The sequence below is a fragment of the Symphodus melops genome, assembly GCF_947650265.1.
Source record: "Symphodus melops genome assembly, chromosome: 8".
NCBI lineage: Eukaryota > Metazoa > Chordata > Actinopteri > Labriformes > Labridae > Symphodus > Symphodus melops.
In genome coordinates, this window is record NC_136698.1 from 20,484,169 (window position 1) to 20,509,244 (window position 25,076).

Sequence of the window (25,076 nt, forward strand, 5' to 3'; positions counted from 1 at the left end):
GAGGAATTTGTTTTTAGGCAGCGAGTCAGTTTTGAAGACACTACTGAAATATAAATCAGTATATTATAATAATCATGTTGGTATCAAACATGTTACAATAGATCACAGAGAAAGGAAACAACAAGTGTCGCTCTAAAGTGTCTTTACTGTAAGGTCGTATTAATAATGATTCTCTCCTGGTGTATGATGACAGCTGTGGTTAAACTTTAAATTAAAGAAAAAAGGGAGAAATAAGAGAAAGAGAGAGAGAGAGAGAGAAAAGAGGGAGAGAGAAAAAAGGAAAAAAGAGGGAGAGAAAGAGAGACAGAGAGAAAGAAAGAAAGAGAGAGAACAAACAGAGAGAGTGAGAGAGAGAGAGACAGAGAGAGAAATTGAGAGAGAGAGAGAAAAGTACTTACAAAGTCAAGAAACAGCAACAATCTAAGGATTTCCGGTCCAGCCTTGAAGAAGTCACCAGCCAACAGTGATCCCCCTGGAACACAGAAACAAACTATTATTTATACAACTTGGGTGAGGGCAAGAAAACACACAGAGAGAGAGAGAGAGAGAGAGAGAGAGAGAGAGAGCGAGAGAGAGGGAGAGAGAGAGAAAGATAACGATAAAGAGAGAGAGAGAAAAGAGAGAGAGAAAGAGAGAGAGACAGAAAAAAGAGGGAGAGAAAGAGAGAGAGAAAGAGAGAGAGACAGAAAAAAGAGGGAGAGAAAGAGAGAGAGACAGAAAAAAGAGGGAGAGAAAGAAAAAGAGGGAGAGAGAGAGAGAGAAAAAAGGGGGAGAGAAAGAAAGAGAAACATACATGATGAAAATTACACTAGGGCTGCAACAACGAATTGATTGAATCGATTCAAATCAATTCTAAAAATAGTTGGGAACTATTTCGGTGATTGATTCAGTCGGTCTCGATTTCTCGTCTTGTGCACGTTCCTGTTGAACACGCCTTCATCAGAAGCGTCTCACTGACCACAGCTCACTGGTCAGTGAGACACTTCTGATGAAGGCAAGAGACATCGCTGAAACTGTCAAGCAGAAAGTTAAAGAGCAACGTCTACTCTTACACTATATGTCTGAACAGAGAACCAAAAACACGTTGACTGTTCTCTACGGCAGGCAACATAACTCCCAAGAAGAGAGCTAGTCTTAGCCAGGAGCATGTGGACATGCTAACCTTTCTGCATTGTAATGCAAAGTCCATCCAGAATGAGAAGAGTACACAGGAGGACTGGAAGTTTAAACTGCAGTTCAGTCAGTTTAGAAATTCTTACACTATATTACACGTGTGCAGCAGCGCCGTCGCCTGCCATTTGTCCTTACTGTGTTAATAAATAAACGAATAATCTTATTCCAAGTCATTACTCCAAACCTCCCCACCCCACCCAAAAAAAAGAAAAAATCAACAGATTAATCGTCTATTAAAACAATCGTTTGTTGTAGCCCTAAATTACACAAAAACTGAAATGTTAGGTCATTTAGGATAAGATGCAATCTTTTGCCAATTCAATGCACCCTAAAGTTTTGCAACAGATGCTAATGCGATAGTGATGGTATACGTTGACAAATCACATCAGATACCAACTTACCTTTCACTGCATTGATGAACTTCACCTCTAACTTGCATGTTTTGTCAGTCCTTGACACAACTTGCTGAATGGCATCTTTCAGTGGGCTAATCCGTGGTGGCATTTCAAACTGTAGGGGGAAAAAAAATTAAAATCAGTTTTCATTGGATTCAGTTTCCGTTTGAGCTCTATGAAAGTATTAACTATACAAGGTTTTTACAAATTCTTATGTCCAGATACTTCAAAATGAAAGGAATTTCATAATGTTAAGATTTCTTACTGTCCCAGGCTTATACCTCTGAAATTCCTTCAATTAATAGATGCCATTCAAATGTAAAACAAAAATGGGGAATCTGATATTTTGTGGTTTTAAAAACTTGTGACTGTAGTCCAAAACCTAAGTGGAATTATTTTAATTTACCTTACAGAATGGAAATACACACCCTAAGGAGCAGACACTTGTTTTTATTCCTGCTCACTATTTCCATTCCTGTCTGTATCATCCACCGCCTGCCTTATCATGCCAAGAGTTAAATGATTCATGGTTAATATCATTCTAGATTTAGTTGCAACTATGCTTCTCAGGTTTCTCAAGTATCTGGCACAATGCTAGTCTTGGTAGTAGCAACTCACTTTTTGCCATTTAGTTTAAAACCGCTTTTTACCTGTTCACTGAGTTGCTTGGAGTGTTCATAGTGTAGTTCAATCAAGGAGTACTGATTCACCAGTGACTGGACCTTCCAGATTCAGGTGTCTTTATATTACAATCAATCAGACTGCACCCTCTTTACCTCCATGTTTTTTAACATGGAGGTAAAGCTGCGGAGTGTCAGTTTTGGACCTGACATTTTTGGGGGCTCGGCCACTGCATAATACTGCAATCGCTAAATTAATTACTTTGTAAATAATACCTCGCTTCACTTTGACAGGAGTCTATTTTTTAGTAAGCTGTTGTCCAAAAAAAGCCCATTTAAATTTAAAAGGCACTGTAACTGCTAATATGGACCATAGTCTAACTTACTTTCTGAGCATCTTTGCTTAACAAAGTCAAGCGTATAAATACGTCATCGAAAACTTGCATGATGCTAAATAAAAACGTGCTTAATTCGCTCGCTTACTAGCTTGTTTAGCGAATTAGCTCGTTAGCTCGACTACTTTTCAGCAACAGTAGACTTGAACTACATTTCTTCAAACCGAATAAAAATGTTATGTCACATTTTATGTATTTAACAGAAAGATTTAACACTTACTAATCACTTGCTAGCAGCTCCTTGCCAGTCGCGCTTCGTTCTCATCATTTCACCTGTACCGTGACGACAGCTGAGCTCTCGAAGCTATCGTCGGCACATGATACTCAACTTCCTGCGCACTTTCAAAATAAAAGTCTCACAAAGGAAGTCAGAAATTATCGTTCGGTATTTTTGTATAAATTCTGGCTAGCCACTACTTTAACCCTTAGATGCTCCAGTGCTTGGACCCTATACTCTTTCATAAGTGGGTCTGTAATGACCCTTATAAGAATAAGTGTGTTTTTATGCCATTTTTGTCATTTTGATTAAGAATAACCATCTGTATTATGGTTTGTATTATATTTTGGTCCACACATGACTAATGTCATATTTGAACTATGTTTATTTTTCACACTATAACAGATTTTGAATATTTTGTGTGTGTGCGTATGCAGAACTGAACTGATGAAAACTGCCTCTACCTCCAAATACTTACTGAATAGCAAACACATGCACCAAGAGAAACAAAAGCAGCAGAGGATGCACAAACATTCAGGTTAAATTGATGGGTCTGTGATGCAGATTTACTAAATATTTTAGCCCTCTGAACTCCGAGCTGCAGTTTCTGGGTGTTTTTATTGCTCCTGTTCTCATTTTAGCTCATTGTGGGTTAATTTTTCAATGCAATCTAAAGTCCTGCACCTCCATGGAAACAGAACAACCATGAAGAAGGAGAGGTTTCCGCATCCGTCACAGCACTGAAACTGCCCTCATAAAAATCACCAACGATTTCCTCGCCGCAGCTGACACCAGACCTGTGCTGCTGAACTGCTGAGACAGAGAAGGGCCTGCAGTATGTGGATCAGAGTGACCTTCTCTCTTCACAAAGCCTGCTTGAGATACCTGTGCTACATGTTGTTCATCACTTGGACCTACTTTGTTCTCCTGCAAAGACTGAGCTGGATCACGTACTCTCTTCACCATGTCTGCATAACATACCTGTGGTACACATGATGACATTTGACCTTCTTGTTTCTTACTGTCAGGATCAGGTGCTGTGGCTGTCTTTACCTCCTCACTGCTCTGAGAAACTGTTACACACTTAACATCACCTGACTTCTTCCAGCGGAGGCTTTGGGCTTGAGATCTCTTATTCTTCCTTGGCATTGTGCTGTTTTAACTGTTTTATGCGTTAGCTGGTAATATGATACTGTAATAAAGTAACTTTTTCAAAGTTTTTATTTTAAATCTGGTGATGGATGAGTGATCCTGTGGTAGAACTCGCAGTCTGCAGAAAGGGAACAGCCACTCCAAATGTTTCCCTGCAAGATGTCATTTATTTTATAGATCAAGTTATATCACAACAGAAAATCTTTAACAAATGAATTACTAAACTATGTTTGTGAAAATAACTGCTGTATCAATTAGTTTTACTTTTATGATTATTGACACAGATATCAACAAAAACTGATGAGTGTGAATCAATTTGCAATCAAACCTTTGATACAAACCAAACAGGTCTCCTCAGCAACAACGTTCAGGAACAACTACAGTTCTTTTATGTTTTCTTCTTTTTATTATTATCAAATTTCAGTCAAATTATTGAATTTATCTACAAGGATATATCAAATCAATCAAAGAACTAATGTCTGGCAGAAAAGACAAATTTAGAACTTCAATGGATCAAATTTGAAATAGAAGTAACTTATTAAATTTTGTAAAAAGAAATTGTTGTAGTTCAATAAAGTTTCTGTTTTTTATGTATTTTGTATCCAATAGAATACTGAATAAATGTTTTCAAATTAATGTGAAGACTTACAAAATGTAAGTTAATGCCAATAGCTATTCAGATTAACGACAGGAAAGAGTGAGAGAGAAATGTGAACAGAGAAATTTACAGACTTGTTAAACAGTTGGTACCAGTAACCAGTTTGACCAGGACAGTCAATGTCAAAATGTGTTTTCTATTGTATAACGGAAACTTTACAACTGTTTGCATTCTCAATAATAAGTGATTTCTGGCTGAGGCCAAATGGTAATAAGATGACTTTTAAAGTGTGTCATGACATCAAAATTATAATTCATGCACGTGAACTCACGTTTCAGGGTTTGGAAGGGAGGCTGTCAACAACGGTCTGCAGTTAAGAGAAGGAGACAGAGATATTTTATTTCACTGTAGAAACACCTCACAGCTCATTCAAACATCTTCAGGACCAGAATTCTTGTCTTTATTTCATATTATTTATTCATGTAAACTAAATACTTGAGGAGAACTGTAACGCCAAGCCAACACCTACTTCAATTAAGTTTAAACACTGACATTTAGTGGATCATATTTCCATTTTCTTGAGGAATTTGTTTTTAGGCAGCGAGTCAGTTTTGAAGACACTACTGAAATATAAATCAGTATATTATAATAATCATGTTGGTATCAAACATGTTACAATAGATCACAGAGAAAGGAAACAACAAGTGTCGCTCTAAAGTGTCTTTACTGTAAGGTCGTATTAATAATGATTCTCTCCTGGTGTATGATGACAGCTGTGGTTAAACTTTAAATTAAAGAAAAAAGGGAGAAATAAGAGAAAGAGAGAGAGAGAGAGAGAGAAAAGAGGGAGAGAGAAAAAAGGAAAAAAGAGGGAGAGAAAGAGAGACAGAGAGAAAGAAAGAAAGAGAGAGAACAAACAGAGAGAGTGAGAGAGAGAGAGACAGAGAGAGAAATTGAGAGAGAGAGAGAAAAGTACTTACAAAGTCAAGAAACAGCAACAATCTAAGGATTTCCGGTCCAGCCTTGAAGAAGTCACCAGCCAACAGTGATCCCCCTGGAACACAGAAACAAACTATTATTTATACAACTTGGGTGAGGGCAAGAAAACACACAGAGAGAGAGAGAGAGAGAGAGAGAGAGAGAGCGAGAGAGAGGGAGAGAGAGAGAAAGATAACGATAAAGAGAGAGAGAGAAAAGAGAGAGAGAAAGAGAGAGAGACAGAAAAAAGAGGGAGAGAAAGAGAGAGAGAAAGAGAGAGAGACAGAAAAAAGAGGGAGAGAAAGAGAGAGAGACAGAAAAAAGAGGGAGAGAAAGAAAAAGAGGGAGAGAGAGAGAGAGAAAAAAGGGGGAGAGAAAGAAAGAGAAACATACATGATGAAAATTACACTAGGGCTGCAACAACGAATTGATTGAATCGATTCAAATCAATTCTAAAAATAGTTGGGAACTATTTCGGTGATTGATTCAGTCGGTCTCGATTTCTCGTCTTGTGCACGTTCCTGTTGAACACGCCTTCATCAGAAGCGTCTCACTGACCACAGCTCACTGGTCAGTGAGACACTTCTGATGAAGGCAAGAGACATCGCTGAAACTGTCAAGCAGAAAGTTAAAGAGCAACGTCTACTCTTACACTATATGTCTGAACAGAGAACCAAAAACACGTTGACTGTTCTCTACGGCAGGCAACATAACTCCCAAGAAGAGAGCTAGTCTTAGCCAGGAGCATGTGGACATGCTAACCTTTCTGCATTGTAATGCAAAGTCCATCCAGAATGAGAAGAGTACACAGGAGGACTGGAAGTTTAAACTGCAGTTCAGTCAGTTTAGAAATTCTTACACTATATTACACGTGTGCAGCAGCGCCGTCGCCTGCCATTTGTCCTTACTGTGTTAATAAATAAACGAATAATCTTATTCCAAGTCATTACTCCAAACCTCCCCACCCCACCCAAAAAAAAGAAAAAATCAACAGATTAATCGTCTATTAAAACAATCGTTTGTTGTAGCCCTAAATTACACAAAAACTGAAATGTTAGGTCATTTAGGATAAGATGCAATCTTTTGCCAATTCAATGCACCCTAAAGTTTTGCAACAGATGCTAATGCGATAGTGATGGTATACGTTGACAAATCACATCAGATACCAACTTACCTTTCACTGCATTGATGAACTTCACCTCTAACTTGCATGTTTTGTCAGTCCTTGACACAACTTGCTGAATGGCATCTTTCAGTGGGCTAATCCGTGGTGGCATTTCAAACTGTAGGGGGAAAAAAAATTAAAATCAGTTTTCATTGGATTCAGTTTCCGTTTGAGCTCTATGAAAGTATTAACTATACAAGGTTTTTACAAATTCTTATGTCCAGATACTTCAAAATGAAAGGAATTTCATAATGTTAAGATTTCTTACTGTCCCAGGCTTATACCTCTGAAATTCCTTCAATTAATAGATGCCATTCAAATGTAAAACAAAAATGGGGAATCTGATATTTTGTGGTTTTAAAAACTTGTGACTGTAGTCCAAAACCTAAGTGGAATTATTTTAATTTACCTTACAGAATGGAAATACACACCCTAAGGAGCAGACACTTGTTTTTATTCCTGCTCACTATTTCCATTCCTGTCTGTATCATCCACCGCCTGCCTTATCATGCCAAGAGTTAAATGATTCATGGTTAATATCATTCTAGATTTAGTTGCAACTATGCTTCTCAGGTTTCTCAAGTATCTGGCACAATGCTAGTCTTGGTAGTAGCAACTCACTTTTTGCCATTTAGTTTAAAACCGCTTTTTACCTGTTCACTGAGTTGCTTGGAGTGTTCATAGTGTAGTTCAATCAAGGAGTACTGATTCACCAGTGACTGGACCTTCCAGATTCAGGTGTCTTTATATTACAATCAATCAGACTGCACCCTCTTTACCTCCATGTTTTTTAACATGGAGGTAAAGCTGCGGAGTGTCAGTTTTGGACCTGACATTTTTGGGGGCTCGGCCACTGCATAATACTGCAATCGCTAAATTAATTACTTTGTAAATAATACCTCGCTTCACTTTGACAGGAGTCTATTTTTTAGTAAGCTGTTGTCCAAAAAAAGCCCATTTAAATTTAAAAGGCACTGTAACTGCTAATATGGACCATAGTCTAACTTACTTTCTGAGCATCTTTGCTTAACAAAGTCAAGCCTATAAATACGTCATCGAAAACTTGCATGATGCTAAATAAAAACGTGCTTAATTCGCTCGCTTACTAGCTTGTTTAGCGAATTAGCTCGTTAGCTCGACTACTTTTCAGCAACAGTAGACTTGAACTACATTTCTTCAAACCGAATAAAAATGTTATGTCACATTTTATGTATTTAACAGAAAGATTTAACACTTACTAATCACTTGCTAGCAGCTCCTTGCCAGTCGCGCTTCGTTCTCATCATTTCACCTGTACCGTGACGACAGCTGAGCTCTCGAAGCTATCGTCGGCACATGATACTCAACTTCCTGCGCACTTTCAAAATAAAAGTCTCACAAAGGAAGTCAGAAATTATCGTTCGGTATTTTTGTATAAATTCTGGCTAGCCACTACTTTAACCCTTAGATGCTCCAGTGCTTGGACCCTATACTCTTTCTTAAGTGGGTCTGAAATGACCCTTATAAGAATAAGTGTGTTTTTATGCCATTTTTGTCATTTTGATTAAGAATAACCATCTGTATTATGGTTTGTATTATATTTTGGTCCACACATGACTGATGTCATATTTGAACTATGTTTATTTTTCACACTATAACAGATTTTGAATATTTTGTGTGTGTGCGTATGCAGAACTGAACTGATGAAAACTGCCTCTACCTCCAAATACTTACTGAATAGCAAACACATGCACCAAGAGAAACAAAAGCAGCAGAGGATGCACAAACATTCAGGTTAAATTGATGGGTCTGTGATGCAGATTTACTAAATATTTTAGCCCTCTGAACTCCGAGCTGCAGTTTCTGGGTGTTTTTATTGCTCCTGTTCTCATTTTAGCTCATTGTGGGTTAATTTTTCAATGCAATCTAAAGTCCTGCACCTCCATGGAAACAGAACAACCATGAAGAAGGAGAGGTTTCCGCATCCGTCACAGCACTGAAACTGCCCTCATAAAAATCACCAACGATTTCCTCACCGCAGCTGACACCAGACCTGTGCTGCTGAACTGCTGAGACAGAGAAGGGCCTGCAGTATGTGGATCAGAGTGACCTTCTCTCTTCACAAAGCCTGCTTGAGATACCTGTGCTACATGTTGTTCATCACTTGGACCTACTTTGTTCTCCTGCAAAGACTGAGCTGGATCACGTACTCTCTTCACCATGTCTGCATAACATACCTGTGGTACACATGATGACATTTGACCTTCTTGTTTCTTACTGTCAGGATCAGGTGCTGTGGCTGTCTTTACCTCCTCACTGCTCTGAGAAACTGTTACACACTTAACATCACCTGACTTCTTCCAGCGGAGGCTTTGGGCTTGAGATCTCTTATTCTTCCTTGGCATTGTGCTGTTTTAACTGTTTTATGCGTTAGCTGGTAATATGATACTGTAATAAAGTAACTTTTTCAAAGTTTTTATTTTAAATCTGGTGATGGATGAGTGATCCTGTGGTAGAACTCGCAGTCTGCAGAAAGGGAACAGCCACTCCAAATGTTTCCCTGCAAGATGTCATTTATTTTATAGATCAAGTTATATCACAACAGAAAATCTTTAACAAATGAATTACTAAACTATGTTTGTGAAAATAACTGCTGTATCAATTAGTTTTACTTTTATGATTATTGACACAGATATCAACAAAAACTGATGAGTGTGAATCAATTTGCAATCAAACCTTTGATACAAACCAAACAGGTCTCCTCAGCAACAACGTTCAGGAACAACTACAGTTCTTTTATGTTTTCTTCTTTTTATTATTATCAAATTTCAGTCAAATTATTGAATTTATCTACAAGGATATATCAAATCAATCAAAGAACTAATGTCTGGCAGAAAAGACAAATTTAGAACTTCAATGGATCAAATTTGAAATAGAAGTAACTTATTAAATTTTGTAAAAAGAAATTGTTGTAGTTCAATAAAGTTTCTGTTTTTTATGTATTTTGTATCCAATAGAATACTGAATAAATGTTTTCAAATTAATGTGAAGACTTACAAAATGTAAGTTAATGCCAATAGCTATTCAGATTAACGACAGGAAAGAGTGAGAGAGAAATGTGAACAGAGAAATTTACAGACTTGTTAAACAGTTGGTACCAGTAACCAGTTTGACCAGGACAGTCAATGTCAAAATGTGTTTTCTATTGTATAACGGAAACTTTACAACTGTTTGCATTCTCAATAATAAGTGATTTCTGGCTGAGGCCAAATGGTAATAAGATGACTTTTAAAGTGTGTCATGACATCAAAATTATAATTCATGCACGTGAACTCACGTTTCAGGGTTTGGAAGGGAGGCTGTCAACAACGGTCTGCAGTTAAGAGAAGGAGACAGAGATATTTTATTTCACTGTAGAAACACCTCACAGCTCATTCAAACATCTTCAGGACCAGAATTCTTGTCTTTATTTCATATTATTTATTCATGTAAACTAAATACTTGAGGAGAACTGTAACGCCAAGCCAACACCTACTTCAATTAAGTTTAAACACTGACATTTAGTGGATCATATTTCCATTTTCTTGAGGAATTTGTTTTTAGGCAGCGAGTCAGTTTTGAAGACACTACTGAAATATAAATCAGTATATTATAATAATCATGTTGGTATCAAACATGTTACAATAGATCACAGAGAAAGGAAACAACAAGTGTCGCTCTAAAGTGTCTTTACTGTAAGGTCGTATTAATAATGATTCTCTCCTGGTGTATGATGACAGCTGTGGTTAAACTTTAAATTAAAGAAAAAAGGGAGAAATAAGAGAAAGAGAGAGAGAGAGAGAGAGAAAAGAGGGAGAGAGAAAAAAGGAAAAAAGAGGGAGAGAAAGAGAGACAGAGAGAAAGAAAGAAAGAGAGAGAACAAACAGAGAGAGTGAGAGAGAGAGAGACAGAGAGAGAAATTGAGAGAGAGAGAGAAAAGTACTTACAAAGTCAAGAAACAGCAACAATCTAAGGATTTCCGGTCCAGCCTTGAAGAAGTCACCAGCCAACAGTGATCCCCCTGGAACACAGAAACAAACTATTATTTATACAACTTGGGTGAGGGCAAGAAAACACACAGAGAGAGAGAGAGAGAGAGAGAGAGAGAGAGAGCGAGAGAGAGGGAGAGAGAGAGAAAGATAACGATAAAGAGAGAGAGAGAAAAGAGAGAGAGAAAGAGAGAGAGACAGAAAAAAGAGGGAGAGAAAGAGAGAGAGAAAGAGAGAGAGACAGAAAAAAGAGGGAGAGAAAGAGAGAGAGACAGAAAAAAGAGGGAGAGAAAGAAAAAGAGGGAGAGAGAGAGAGAGAAAAAAGGGGGAGAGAAAGAAAGAGAAACATACATGATGAAAATTACACTAGGGCTGCAACAACGAATTGATTGAATCGATTCAAATCAATTCTAAAAATAGTTGGGAACTATTTCGGTGATTGATTCAGTCGGTCTCGATTTCTCGTCTTGTGCACGTTCCTGTTGAACACGCCTTCATCAGAAGCGTCTCACTGACCACAGCTCACTGGTCAGTGAGACACTTCTGATGAAGGCAAGAGACATCGCTGAAACTGTCAAGCAGAAAGTTAAAGAGCAACGTCTACTCTTACACTATATGTCTGAACAGAGAACCAAAAACACGTTGACTGTTCTCTACGGCAGGCAACATAACTCCCAAGAAGAGAGCTAGTCTTAGCCAGGAGCATGTGGACATGCTAACCTTTCTGCATTGTAATGCAAAGTCCATCCAGAATGAGAAGAGTACACAGGAGGACTGGAAGTTTAAACTGCAGTTCAGTCAGTTTAGAAATTCTTACACTATATTACACGTGTGCAGCAGCGCCGTCGCCTGCCATTTGTCCTTACTGTGTTAATAAATAAACGAATAATCTTATTCCAAGTCATTACTCCAAACCTCCCCACCCCACCCAAAAAAAAGAAAAAATCAACAGATTAATCGTCTATTAAAACAATCGTTTGTTGTAGCCCTAAATTACACAAAAACTGAAATGTTAGGTCATTTAGGATAAGATGCAATCTTTTGCCAATTCAATGCACCCTAAAGTTTTGCAACAGATGCTAATGCGATAGTGATGGTATACGTTGACAAATCACATCAGATACCAACTTACCTTTCACTGCATTGATGAACTTCACCTCTAACTTGCATGTTTTGTCAGTCCTTGACACAACTTGCTGAATGGCATCTTTCAGTGGGCTAATCCGTGGTGGCATTTCAAACTGTAGGGGGAAAAAAAATTAAAATCAGTTTTCATTGGATTCAGTTTCCGTTTGAGCTCTATGAAAGTATTAACTATACAAGGTTTTTACAAATTCTTATGTCCAGATACTTCAAAATGAAAGGAATTTCATAATGTTAAGATTTCTTACTGTCCCAGGCTTATACCTCTGAAATTCCTTCAATTAATAGATGCCATTCAAATGTAAAACAAAAATGGGGAATCTGATATTTTGTGGTTTTAAAAACTTGTGACTGTAGTCCAAAACCTAAGTGGAATTATTTTAATTTACCTTACAGAATGGAAATACACACCCTAAGGAGCAGACACTTGTTTTTATTCCTGCTCACTATTTCCATTCCTGTCTGTATCATCCACCGCCTGCCTTATCATGCCAAGAGTTAAATGATTCATGGTTAATATCATTCTAGATTTAGTTGCAACTATGCTTCTCAGGTTTCTCAAGTATCTGGCACAATGCTAGTCTTGGTAGTAGCAACTCACTTTTTGCCATTTAGTTTAAAACCGCTTTTTACCTGTTCACTGAGTTGCTTGGAGTGTTCATAGTGTAGTTCAATCAAGGAGTACTGATTCACCAGTGACTGGACCTTCCAGATTCAGGTGTCTTTATATTACAATCAATCAGACTGCACCCTCTTTACCTCCATGTTTTTTAACATGGAGGTAAAGCTGCGGAGTGTCAGTTTTGGACCTGACATTTTTGGGGGCTCGGCCACTGCATAATACTGCAATCGCTAAATTAATTACTTTGTAAATAATACCTCGCTTCACTTTGACAGGAGTCTATTTTTTAGTAAGCTGTTGTCCAAAAAAAGCCCATTTAAATTTAAAAGGCACTGTAACTGCTAATATGGACCATAGTCTAACTTACTTTCTGAGCATCTTTGCTTAACAAAGTCAAGCCTATAAATACGTCATCGAAAACTTGCATGATGCTAAATAAAAACGTGCTTAATTCGCTCGCTTACTAGCTTGTTTAGCGAATTAGCTCGTTAGCTCGACTACTTTTCAGCAACAGTAGACTTGAACTACATTTCTTCAAACCGAATAAAAATGTTATGTCACATTTTATGTATTTAACAGAAAGATTTAACACTTACTAATCACTTGCTAGCAGCTCCTTGCCAGTCGCGCTTCGTTCTCATCATTTCACCTGTACCGTGACGACAGCTGAGCTCTCGAAGCTATCGTCGGCACATGATACTCAACTTCCTGCGCACTTTCAAAATAAAAGTCTCACAAAGGAAGTCAGAAATTATCGTTCGGTATTTTTGTATAAATTCTGGCTAGCCACTACTTTAACCCTTAGATGCTCCAGTGCTTGGACCCTATACTCTTTCTTAAGTGGGTCTGAAATGACCCTTATAAGAATAAGTGTGTTTTTATGCCATTTTTGTCATTTTGATTAAGAATAACCATCTGTATTATGGTTTGTATTATATTTTGGTCCACACATGACTGATGTCATATTTGAACTATGTTTATTTTTCACACTATAACAGATTTTGAATATTTTGTGTGTGTGCGTATGCAGAACTGAACTGATGAAAACTGCCTCTACCTCCAAATACTTACTGAATAGCAAACACATGCACCAAGAGAAACAAAAGCAGCAGAGGATGCACAAACATTCAGGTTAAATTGATGGGTCTGTGATGCAGATTTACTAAATATTTTAGCCCTCTGAACTCCGAGCTGCAGTTTCTGGGTGTTTTTATTGCTCCTGTTCTCATTTTAGCTCATTGTGGGTTAATTTTTCAATGCAATCTAAAGTCCTGCACCTCCATGGAAACAGAACAACCATGAAGAAGGAGAGGTTTCCGCATCCGTCACAGCACTGAAACTGCCCTCATAAAAATCACCAACGATTTCCTCACCGCAGCTGACACCAGACCTGTGCTGCTGAACTGCTGAGACAGAGAAGGGCCTGCAGTATGTGGATCAGAGTGACCTTCTCTCTTCACAAAGCCTGCTTGAGATACCTGTGCTACATGTTGTTCATCACTTGGACCTACTTTGTTCTCCTGCAAAGACTGAGCTGGATCACGTACTCTCTTCACCATGTCTGCATAACATACCTGTGGTACACATGATGACATTTGACCTTCTTGTTTCTTACTGTCAGGATCAGGTGCTGTGGCTGTCTTTACCTCCTCACTGCTCTGAGAAACTGTTACACACTTAACATCACCTGACTTCTTCCAGCGGAGGCTTTGGGCTTGAGATCTCTTATTCTTCCTTGGCATTGTGCTGTTTTAACTGTTTTATGCGTTAGCTGGTAATATGATACTGTAATAAAGTAACTTTTTCAAAGTTTTTATTTTAAATCTGGTGATGGATGAGTGATCCTGTGGTAGAACTCGCAGTCTGCAGAAAGGGAACAGCCACTCCAAATGTTTCCCTGCAAGATGTCATTTATTTTATAGATCAAGTTATATCACAACAGAAAATCTTTAACAAATGAATTACTAAACTATGTTTGTGAAAATAACTGCTGTATCAATTAGTTTTACTTTTATGATTATTGACACAGATATCAACAAAAACTGATGAGTGTGAATCAATTTGCAATCAAACCTTTGATACAAACCAAACAGGTCTCCTCAGCAACAACGTTCAGGAACAACTACAGTTCTTTTATGTTTTCTTCTTTTTATTATTATCAAATTTCAGTCAAATTATTGAATTTATCTACAAGGATATATCAAATCAATCAAAGAACTAATGTCTGGCAGAAAAGACAAATTTAGAACTTCAATGGATCAAATTTGAAATAGAAGTAACTTATTAAATTTTGTAAAAAGAAATTGTTGTAGTTCAATAAAGTTTCTGTTTTTTATGTATTTTGTATCCAATAGAATACTGAATAAATGTTTTCAAATTAATGTGAAGACTTACAAAATGTAAGTTAATGCCAATAGCTATTCAGATTAACGACAGGAAAGAGTGAGAGAGAAATGTGAACAGAGAAATTTACAGACTTGTTAAACAGTTGGTACCAGTAACCAGTTTGACCAGGACAGTCAATGTCAAAATGTGTTTTCTATTGTATAACGGAAACTTTACAACTGTTTGCATTCTCAATAATAAGTGATTTCTGGCTGAGGCCAAATGGTAATAAGATGACTTTTAAAGTGTGTCATGACATCAAAATTATAATTCATGCACGTGAACTCACGTTTCAGGGTTTGGAAGGGAGGCTGTCAACAACGGTCTGCAGTTAAGAGAAGGAGACAGAGATATTTTATTTCACTGTAGAAACACCTCACAGCTCATTCAAACATCTTCAGGACCAGAATTCTTGTCTTTATTTCATATTATTTATTCATGTAAACTAAATACTTGAGGAGAACTGTAACGCCAAGCCAACACCTACTTCAATTAAGTTTAAACACTGACATTTAGTGGATCATATTTCCATTTTCTTGAGGAATTTGTTTTTAGGCAGCGAGTCAGTTTTGAAGACACTACTGAAATATAAATCAGTATATTATAATAATCATGTTGGTATCAAACATGTTACAATAGATCACAGAGAAAGGAAACAACAAGTGTCGCTCTAAAGTGTCTTTACTGTAAGGTCGTATTAATAATGATTCTCTCCTGGTGTATGATGACAGCTGTGGTTAAACTTTAAATTAAAGAAAAAAGGGAGAAATAAGAGAAAGAGAGAGAGAGAGAGAGAAAAGAGGGAGAGAGAAAAAAGGAAAAAAGAGGGAGAGAAAGAGAGACAGAGAGAAAGAAAGAAAGAGAGAGAACAAACAGAGAGAGTGAGAGAGAGAGAGACAGAGAGAGAAATTGAGAGAGAGAGAGAAAAGTACTTACAAAGTCAAGAAACAGCAACAATCTAAGGATTTCCGGTCCAGCCTTGAAGAAGTCACCAGCCAACAGTGATCCCCCTGGAACACAGAAACAAACTATTATTTATACAACTTGGGTGAGGGCAAGAAAACACACAGAGAGAGAGAGAGAGAGAGAGAGAGAGAGAGAGAGAGAGAGAGAGAGAGAGAGAGAGAGAGAGCGAGAGAGGGAGAGAGAGAGAAAGATAACGATAAAGAGAGAGAGAGAAAAGAGAGAGAGAAAGAGAGAGAGACAGAAAAAAGAGGGAGAGAAAGAGAGGGAGAAAGAGAGAGAGACAGAAAAAAGAGGGAGAGAAAGAGAGAGAGACAGAAAAAAGAGGGAGAGAAAGAAAAAGAGGGAGAGAGAGAGAGAGAAAAAAGGGGGAGAGAAAGAAAGAGAAACATACATGATGAAAATTACACTAGGGCTGCAACAACGAATTGATTGAATCGATTCAAATCAATTCTAAAAATAGTTGGGAACTATTTCGGTGATTGATTCAGTCGGTCTCGATTTCTCGTCTTGTGCACGTTCCTGTTGAACACGCCTTCATCAGAAGCGTCTCACTGACCACAGCTCACTGGTCAGTGAGACACTTCTGATGAAGGCAAGAGACATCGCTGAAACTGTCAAGCAGAAAGTTAAAGAGCAACGTCTACTCTTACACTATATGTCTGAACAGAGAACCAAAAACACGTTGACTGTTCTCTACGGCAGGCAACATAACTCCCAAGAAGAGAGCTAGTCTTAGCCAGGAGCATGTGGACATGCTGACCTTTCTGCATTGTAATGCAAAGTCCATCCAGAATGAGAAGCGTACACAGGAGGACTGGAAGTTTAAACTGCAGTTCAGTCAGTTTAGAAATTCTTACACTATATTACACATGTGCACCCCCCACGCAGCAGCGCCGTCGCCTGCCATTTGTCCTTACTGTGTTAATAAACGAATAATCTTATTCCAAGTCATTACTCCAAACCTCCCCACCCCAAAAAAACGAAAAATCAATCAACAGATTAATCGTCTATTAAAACAATCGTTAGTTGTAGCCCTAAATTACACAAAAACTGAAATGTTAGGTGATTTAAGATAAGCTGCAATCTTTTGCCAATTCAATGCACCCTAAAGTTTTGCAACAGATGCTAATGCGATAGTGATGGTATACGTTGACAAATCACATCAGATACCAACTTACCTTTCACTGCATTGATGAACTTCACCTCTAACTTGCATGTTTTGTCAGTCCTTGACAACATGCTGAATGGCATCTTTCAGTGGGCTAATCCGTGGTGGCATTTCAAACTGTAGGGAAAAAAATAAAAATCGGTTTTCATTGGATTCAGTTTCCGTTTGAGCTCTTTGAAAGCATTAGCTATACAAGGTTTTCACAAATTCTTATGTCCAGATACTTCAAAATGAAAGGAATTTCATGATGTTAAGATTTCTTACTGTCCCAGGCTTATACCTCTGAAATTCCTTCAATTAATAGATGCCTTTCAAATGTAAAACAAAAATGGGGAATCTGATATTTTGTAGTTTTAAAAACTTGTGACTGTAGTCCAAAACCTAAGTGGAATTATTTTAATTTACCTTACAGAATGGAAATACACACACTAAGGAGCAGACGCTGGTTTTTATTCCTGCTCACTATTTCCATTCCTGTCTGTATTATTCACCTCCTGCCTTATCATGCCCAGTGTTAAATGATTCATGGTTAATATCATTCTAGATTTAGTTGTAACTATGCTTCTCAGGTTTCTCAAGTATCTGGCACAATGCTAGTCTTCGTAGTAGCAACTCACTTTTTGCCATTTAGTTTAAAACCGCTTTTTACCTGTTCACTGAGTTGCTTGGAGTGTTCTTTAGGCTTCATAGTGTAGTTCAATCAAGGAGTACTGATTCACCAGCGACTGGACCTTCCAGATTCAGGTGTCTTTATATTACAATCAATCAGACTGCACCCAGGATCACTAATTGTGCGACTTCTAATGCCAATTGGATGCTCCTGTGTTGAATTAAGTGAGTCACTTCAAAGGAGTTTAATATTTACTGCATAATACTGCAATTGCTTAATTAATTACTTTGTAAATAATATCTCGCTTCACTTTGACAGGAGTCTATTTTTTAGTAAGCTGTTGTCCAAAAGACGCCTATTTAAATTTAAAAGGCACTATAACTGCTAATATGGACCATAGTCTTAACAAAGTCAAGCGTATAAATACGTCATCGAAAACTTGCATGATGCTAAATAAAAACGTGCTTAATTCGCTCGCTTACTAGCTTGTTTAGCGAATTAGCTCGTTAGCTCGACTACTTTTCAGCAACAGTAGACTTGAACTACATTTCTTCAAACCGAATAAAAATGTTATGTCACATTTTATGTATTTAACAGAAAGATTTAACACTTACTAATCACTTGCTAGCAGCTCCTTGCCAGTCGCGCTTCGTTCTCATCATTTCACCTGTACCGTGACGACAGCTGAGCTCTCGAAGCAATCGTCGGCACATGATACTCAACTTCCTGCGCACTTTCAAAATAAAAGTCTCACAAAGGAAGTCAGAAATTATCGTTCCGTATTTTTGTATAAATTCTGGCTAGCCACTATTAAAGTAGTCGCTAGCCAGAATTTATACAAAAATACTCCAGTGCTTGGACCCTATACTCTTTCATAAGTGGGTCTGAAATTACCCTTATAAGAATAAGTGTGTTTTTATGCCATTTTTGTCATTTTGATTAAGAATAACCATCTGTATTATGGTTTGTATTTGATTTTAATATGTTTAACAGCACCGAAATAGAATAGAAATAATACAGTGTGTGTGTGTGTGTGTGTGTGTGTGTGTGTGTGTGTGTGTGTGTGCGTGTTTGTGTGGACATAAACAGCTGTTCGGCTGATTGACAGCTGAACGTGATCAGCTGATGTCACGTCATGTGACGCTGTCGAGGAAAGGACGTCTCATGTGTCTTAAAGCTGATTTCCTCGGTCCTCTCTCCTCGGTTTCGTTTCCTCCATCCTCTCTGGTGGGCGGGACTAAGACGCAAATGGAGGAGACAACTCGGAGGACACTCGGGGCAAATAAGGGACTTGGGATTGAGCCCAAGTCACATACTCAAATGACTGCAGACTCTCTCTGATTCAAGTGTAGCTTTTAAGTAGAGGGAAGTCTCCAGTAAACTGGTCCATACATTATAATCATTTCAGACTATATACACAAACACAGCACATGTCAACATTATGAGTCTGATAGTAAAAACAGAGACTATTAGAAAACTTACCTTACCTTTTTAAAACTGGGTTGCTGCCCGTATTCTGGACTCAGCTCACTGTGGCTTAGAGACACAGGTGAGTCCTCTGTCTCCATCACACACTAAAGAACAAACAATGATACATGAGAGGAAGCACAATGACATTTCAATAGAGTTCTCACTATCACTATTAACCTCAAAAGAGGGCATAAAATCACTGAAGTGCATCCTGAATAGTTTTAACTCTTACAGACTAAGATGACTTAGAAATCATTCAAGCATGTTGACTCACCTGATCAGGATGTCCAGCCTCAGACACTCTGGGAGACGTGTCCACGTCAGCAGGCTGAGAGGAGACAGGGAGCGGTTAAACAATACCAAGTAACAGTGCAGAAGTTATGACATAATTATCAAGAGGTCAAATGTTTATGTGATTCATCTGATTTCATGCTTCAGAAAAAGCACCAAATGAAACACTTGGAGAATAGTTCTGGTAGAGGACGGGTCCAGGAAATGAAAATAGTCTTGATTAGTGCTTTATTGAGAAGATAATTATAGACACAAATCTAAAACCCATGAAGTTCACTAACAATGAAAGAATGTAAACAACTGACAGTGGACCATATAACATTTGTGGACCAAATAAAATATATAAATATGAATAGATGATCTGAAGTTTTTACTAAAGAAGATAAAGCACACGGCTGTTTAGGCGTTTGAAAGCACACGTATGATAAGTCAAGTGTTTAATGTGAGTAAAGCACATGTAGGGTAGATATCTAACACAACCAGGTACGAGTGTTTACCTTTCATCACAGCATTGTGCCAGCTTCATTTGTCATCATTATTATTAAAACATAGTTATGAGCTGTTCAAGAGCACTCTGAAGCTCTACTTATATTCACCTTTTTAAAGAGTTCCCCACAGTCCTCTGTGGCTGTAGACGTGCCCCCCTCAGAGGTCAGCTCAGAGGTGGATGTGTCACCACGCTGCTCAGTGGACGACTCCTCACCACACTCCTGAGTGTTGAAAAACAGCAGATTCATTGTAAAGCATTCAGCCTTATTTCCCTCCTTTGTTTCCCTCTGAACAATGATCACTTTCAGCACATGTTCATATAATCACCTGTCCTCTCCAAGGCCAGTCCGAGTCACCATAGTCATAGGTGATCTCCTCTCCTGGCTCGATGTCTCGTCTTGCAAACAGACACAGATGGGGCTTCCCTTCTACATTTAGGTGCTTCATTTTAGCGTTTGGGTTGATGTGGTCATCGTTGACCAACCTTCCAAGTGACTCATCTTCTTTTGCTGCATCAACACTTCAAATACAAACGATCAATATTAAATACATGCATGTGTATATTTTATGGATTAAGAGCCTATTAAGATCTGGACTATCAAATGCTCTGTGTTAAGTCACTGACATAAAGCATTGAGTTTTAATACATACCACCAAAATGTTCCATTATGGCGAAACTCAAACATGAAGACCTTCAGCTTGTTGTGATAAACTCGCTGTCTCCTCTCACATTCTTGTTTGCTTATTAGTTCACCACGATACTCCCAACAGGAAGTCTCCTTTTTCAAATGGAGCACAAGCAAAGACGCCCCACCCTGTTAAAACACAAACACAAGTGATGAAGTCAGGAGAAACAGGACATTTTATAAGGCCAACAGTCCTTAGTCAGACCTATCTTACCCTTAAAAGAGCTGATGAACCTGACATCGAGGTCCCCTTTGTCCTTCCCAGACGCAATACAGGTCCTTGCATCTTCCTTTGGGTTTAAACGCCTCCGCCTCTGCATTCCTGTGTGTACTGTAACCCTATGTGTCCAGAGACAGAGGGAGGGTTAACATAATCACCTGGTACACAGAGACATAATATTAATAACTATATTTATATAGCACCTTTAAAAGCATGCATCAATGTGAAAGCTCACTACAGTAAAAATGTGATTTCCACACAGAAACTTTACATTTTACAGTTGTCTTGCACGCATGCATTATGTGACTTAAAATTAATTTTTAGTGACTGAGTTGAATTTTGATATCACAATGTATAATATTAGTGAAGTTTATTCCAGTGTCTTTACAATCTTTACACATTTTCTGCTGATGGAAACGTTACATTGTGCCTACTCACAATCATTTAGGGACATTGTTATTTACATGAGTGCTTTTTCTATGTGGTCTGAATTCTAATTAAATAAGTAATAGTATATAACAGCCCAACAATAGAGACAATAACAAAGATAGCCCTGGCAGTGGTGCAGCGTCATCATCCATGAACACGGAAACACGCAGTCCTGCTTCTAGCTCAGCAGGTAGACAGGTAAAGGGCCACGCGGAGCCGTCATCATGTGCACGTAGGTGCGCAGCTACGCTAACCGGACTAGCTGTCGCTAATTTAAAGTTAAATCAGCAGAGTTACGGTCTAATACGATTTTGTAAATTAAGACGCCATATTAGTGATAGGAATTGCACATTGGGTACGTCTCACTTCGCTTATTTGCAGTCTCCTCGGTCATCGGCCGAACCGGAAGTAGTTCCAAAGCCGCCATGTTGAGGATCGTCCCAAAGCTCTAATAGCCAACGGAGGAGAGAGGATCGAGGAGCGAGGAGCGAGGAGCGAGGAGCGAGGAGGCTGATCCGAGGAGCGATGACCGAGGAGACACGAGAGCTGACTTCACGGAAGTCTTTTCACTGACAGACACGCCCCCTTCTCGTATATCACTCACTGATTGGACGCTGCGCAGGATCAGACTTCAGTGAAACTTCTCAACATGAGCAGAGTTTAATACGGGAGAAAAGACGGACATTAAAAAGACGTGAAACGGAGCGTCGGACATTTAAACAGATGATGAACATCAGTGAGTTTGTAAAGAGTCGCTCTGTGATGAGCTGGGATTAAAAAGAGTCTGACGAAGAGGAGTTCGTTTTATATTCTCACTTATTTATCTTCTGAACTTTTCATCATTTAGATTCTAATCAATCATTTTCAGTATCCTGACACATAAATATCTGTTTATAAAATACAGAGTTGGTTGTCTAAATACAGGCTAGGTTAAGTCCAAACTGTTTAATAATAATCAATAATTATAGACAATTCAAAATGAAATCTTTTAGTCAGTAGAAACTGTCCTTTTGGTTATGAGTAGACTGCAGGTTGTTCTTCAGGTGTTTTTTTTATCAGGTAAAGACACTAAACACTGTGTTTGATGAGAAATAATACAGTGTGTGTGTGTGTGTGTGTGTGTGTGTGTGTGTGTGCGTGTGTGTGTGTGTGTGTGTGTGTGTGCGTGTTTGTGTGGACATAAACAGCTGTTCGGCTGATTGACAGCTGAACGTGATCAGCTGATGTCACGTCATGTGACGCTGTCGAGGAAAGGACGTCTCATGTGTCTTAAAGCTGATTTCCTCGGTCCTCTCTCCTCGGCTTCGTTTCCTCCATCCTCTCTGGTGGGCGGGACTAAGACGCAAATGGAGGAGACAACTCGGAGGACACTCGGGGCAAATAAGGGACTTGGGATTGAGCCCAAGTCACATACTCAAATGACTGCAGACTCTCTCTGATTCAAGTGTAGCTTTTAAGTAGAGGGAAGTCTCCAGTAAACTGGTCCATACATTATAATCATTTCAGACTATATACACAAACACAGCACGTCAACATTATGAGTCTGATAGTAAAAACAGAGACTATTAGAAAACTTATCTTACCTTTTTAAAACTGGGTTGCTGCCCGTGTTCTGGACTCAGCTCACTGTGGCTTAGAGACACAGGTGAGTCCTCTGTCTCCATCACACACTAAAGAACAAACAATGATACATGAGAGGAAGCACAATGACATTTCAATAGAGTTCTCACTATCACTATTAACCTCAAAAGAGGGCATAAAATCACTGAAGTGCATCCTGAATAGTTTTAACTCTTACAGACTAAGATGACTTAGAAATCATTCAAGCATGTTGACTCACCTGATCAGGATGTCCAGCCTCAGACACTCTGGGAGACGTGTCCACGTCAGCAGGCTGAGAGGAGACAGGGAGCGGTTAAACAATACCAAGTAACAGTGCAGAAGTTATGACATAATTATCAAGAGGTCAAATGTTTATGTGATTCATCTGATTTCATGCTTCAGAAAAAGCACCAAATGAAACACTTGGAGAATAGTTCTGGTAGAGGACGGGTCCAGGAAATGAAAATAGTCTTGATTAGTGCTTTATTGAGAAGATAATTATAGACACAAATCTAAAACCCATGAAGTTCACTAACAATGAAAGAATGTAAACAACTGACAGTGGACCATATAACATTTGTGGACCAAATAAAATATACAAATATGAATAGATGATCTGAAGTTTTTACTAAAGAAGATAAAGCACACGGCTGTTTAGGCGTTTGAAAGCACACGTATGATAAGTCAAGTGTTTAATGTGAGTAAAGCACATGTAGGGTAGATATCTAACACAACCAGGTACGAGTGTTTACCTTTCATCACAGCATTGTGCCAGCTTCATTTGTCATCATTATTATTAAAACATAGTTATGAGCTGTTCAAGAGCACTCTGAAGCTCTACTTATATTCACCTTTTTAAAGAGTTCCCCACAGTCCTCTGTGGCTGTAGACGTGCCCCCCTCAGAGGTCAGCTCAGAGGTGGATGTGTCACCACGCTGCTCAGTGGACGACTCCTCACCACACTCCTGAGTGTTGAAAAACAGCAGATTCATTGTAAAACATTCAGCCTTATTTCCCTCCTTTGTTTCCCTCTGAACAATGATCACTTTCAGCACATGTTCATATAATCACCTGTCCTCTCCAAGGCCAGTCCGAGTCACCATAGTCATAGGTGATCTCCTCTCCTGGCTCGATGTCTCGTCTTGCAAACAGACACAGATGGGGCTTCCCTTCTACATTTAGGTGCTTCATTTTAGCGTTTGGGTTGATGTGGTCATCGTTGACCAACCTTCCAAGTGACTCATCTTCTTTTGCTGCATCAACACTTCAAATACAAACGATCAATATTAAATACATGCATGTGTATATTTTATGGATTAAGAGCCTATTAAGATCTGGACTATCAAATGCTCTGTGTTAAGTCACTGACATAAAGCATTGAGTTTTAATACATACCACCAAAATGTTCCATTATGGCGAAACTCAAACATGAAGACCTTCAGCTTGTTGTGATAAACTCGCTGTCTCCTCTCACATTCTTGTTTGCTTATTAGTTCACCACGATACTCCCAACAGGAAGTCTCCTTTTTCAAATGGAGCACAAGCAAAGGTTCAAGGTTCAAGGGTTCAAGGTTCTTTATTTGTCAAATATGCCACATGTTAAACATACAGCACAGATGAAATTGCATTCCCCCCCCCCAGTGCAAACCTGCAGTGCATAAAAGAGCACTAAAAAAAAAAAAACTAGCAATACTATACAACAAATAACTTAACTAAAGACATTTGGACAACAAATAACGAACAACAGACAATCGACAGACAAGGCACTTGTGAGTGTTTCGCTTTGAGGTAGAATGTGGATAAATTACTATGAGGTAGATAAATTACAGTATTAATAATATAGACAGAGTGCAGATTAAAATACGAAGTTAAAGTGAGGTAGTGTGCAATAGTGCAAATAGCAAAATTACTATGAGGTAGATAAATTACAGTATTAACAATATAAACAGAGTGCTGATTAAAAATACGAAGTTAAAGTGAGGTAGTGTGCAATAGTGCAAATAGCATAGTCAATACAATAAACGGCTGTGCAGAGTTTTTAGGGTGCGTGAATTAGTGGAGCACGCGGGGGGTGGAGGAGGAGGGGGGTGATGCCAGGTCCTGTAGGGGCAGACTGTGGCAGGATGAAGGGGGGGGGATGGGGGGCAGAGGGGGCAGAGGGGTGAGGGAGGGTAGTGATGGGGATGGAGGGCAGAGGGGGCAGAGGGATGAAGGAGGGTAGAGAACTGAGGGCAGAGGGTGGAGGAGGCGGAGGGGGGATGGGGGCAGGGGCAGGAAAGGGGATGAGTGGACGAA

At 38.7% G+C, this 25,076-nt stretch overlaps 1 protein-coding gene across 1 annotated transcript; it reads right to left on the reverse strand.

The window, feature by feature from the left end:
* Positions 1 to 16,838: 16,838 nt before the first annotated feature.
* LOC306828528 (uncharacterized protein) lies at positions 16,839 to 24,282 on the reverse strand (the record flags this gene model as incomplete). Its single annotated transcript, XM_079351045.1, has 11 exons — positions 24,177 to 24,282; positions 23,853 to 24,045; positions 23,633 to 23,746; positions 23,020 to 23,073; positions 22,763 to 22,849; positions 20,496 to 20,659; positions 20,172 to 20,364; positions 19,952 to 20,065; positions 19,339 to 19,392; positions 19,082 to 19,168; positions 16,839 to 16,850 (listed from the first exon to the last, which is right to left on the reverse strand). The coding sequence occupies exons 1-11, from the start codon at positions 24,209 to 24,211 to the stop codon at positions 16,839 to 16,841; spliced, it is 1,107 nt and encodes a 368-aa protein (XP_079207171.1). The 5' UTR covers positions 24,212 to 24,282.
* Positions 24,283 to 25,076: the final 794 nt, after the last annotated feature.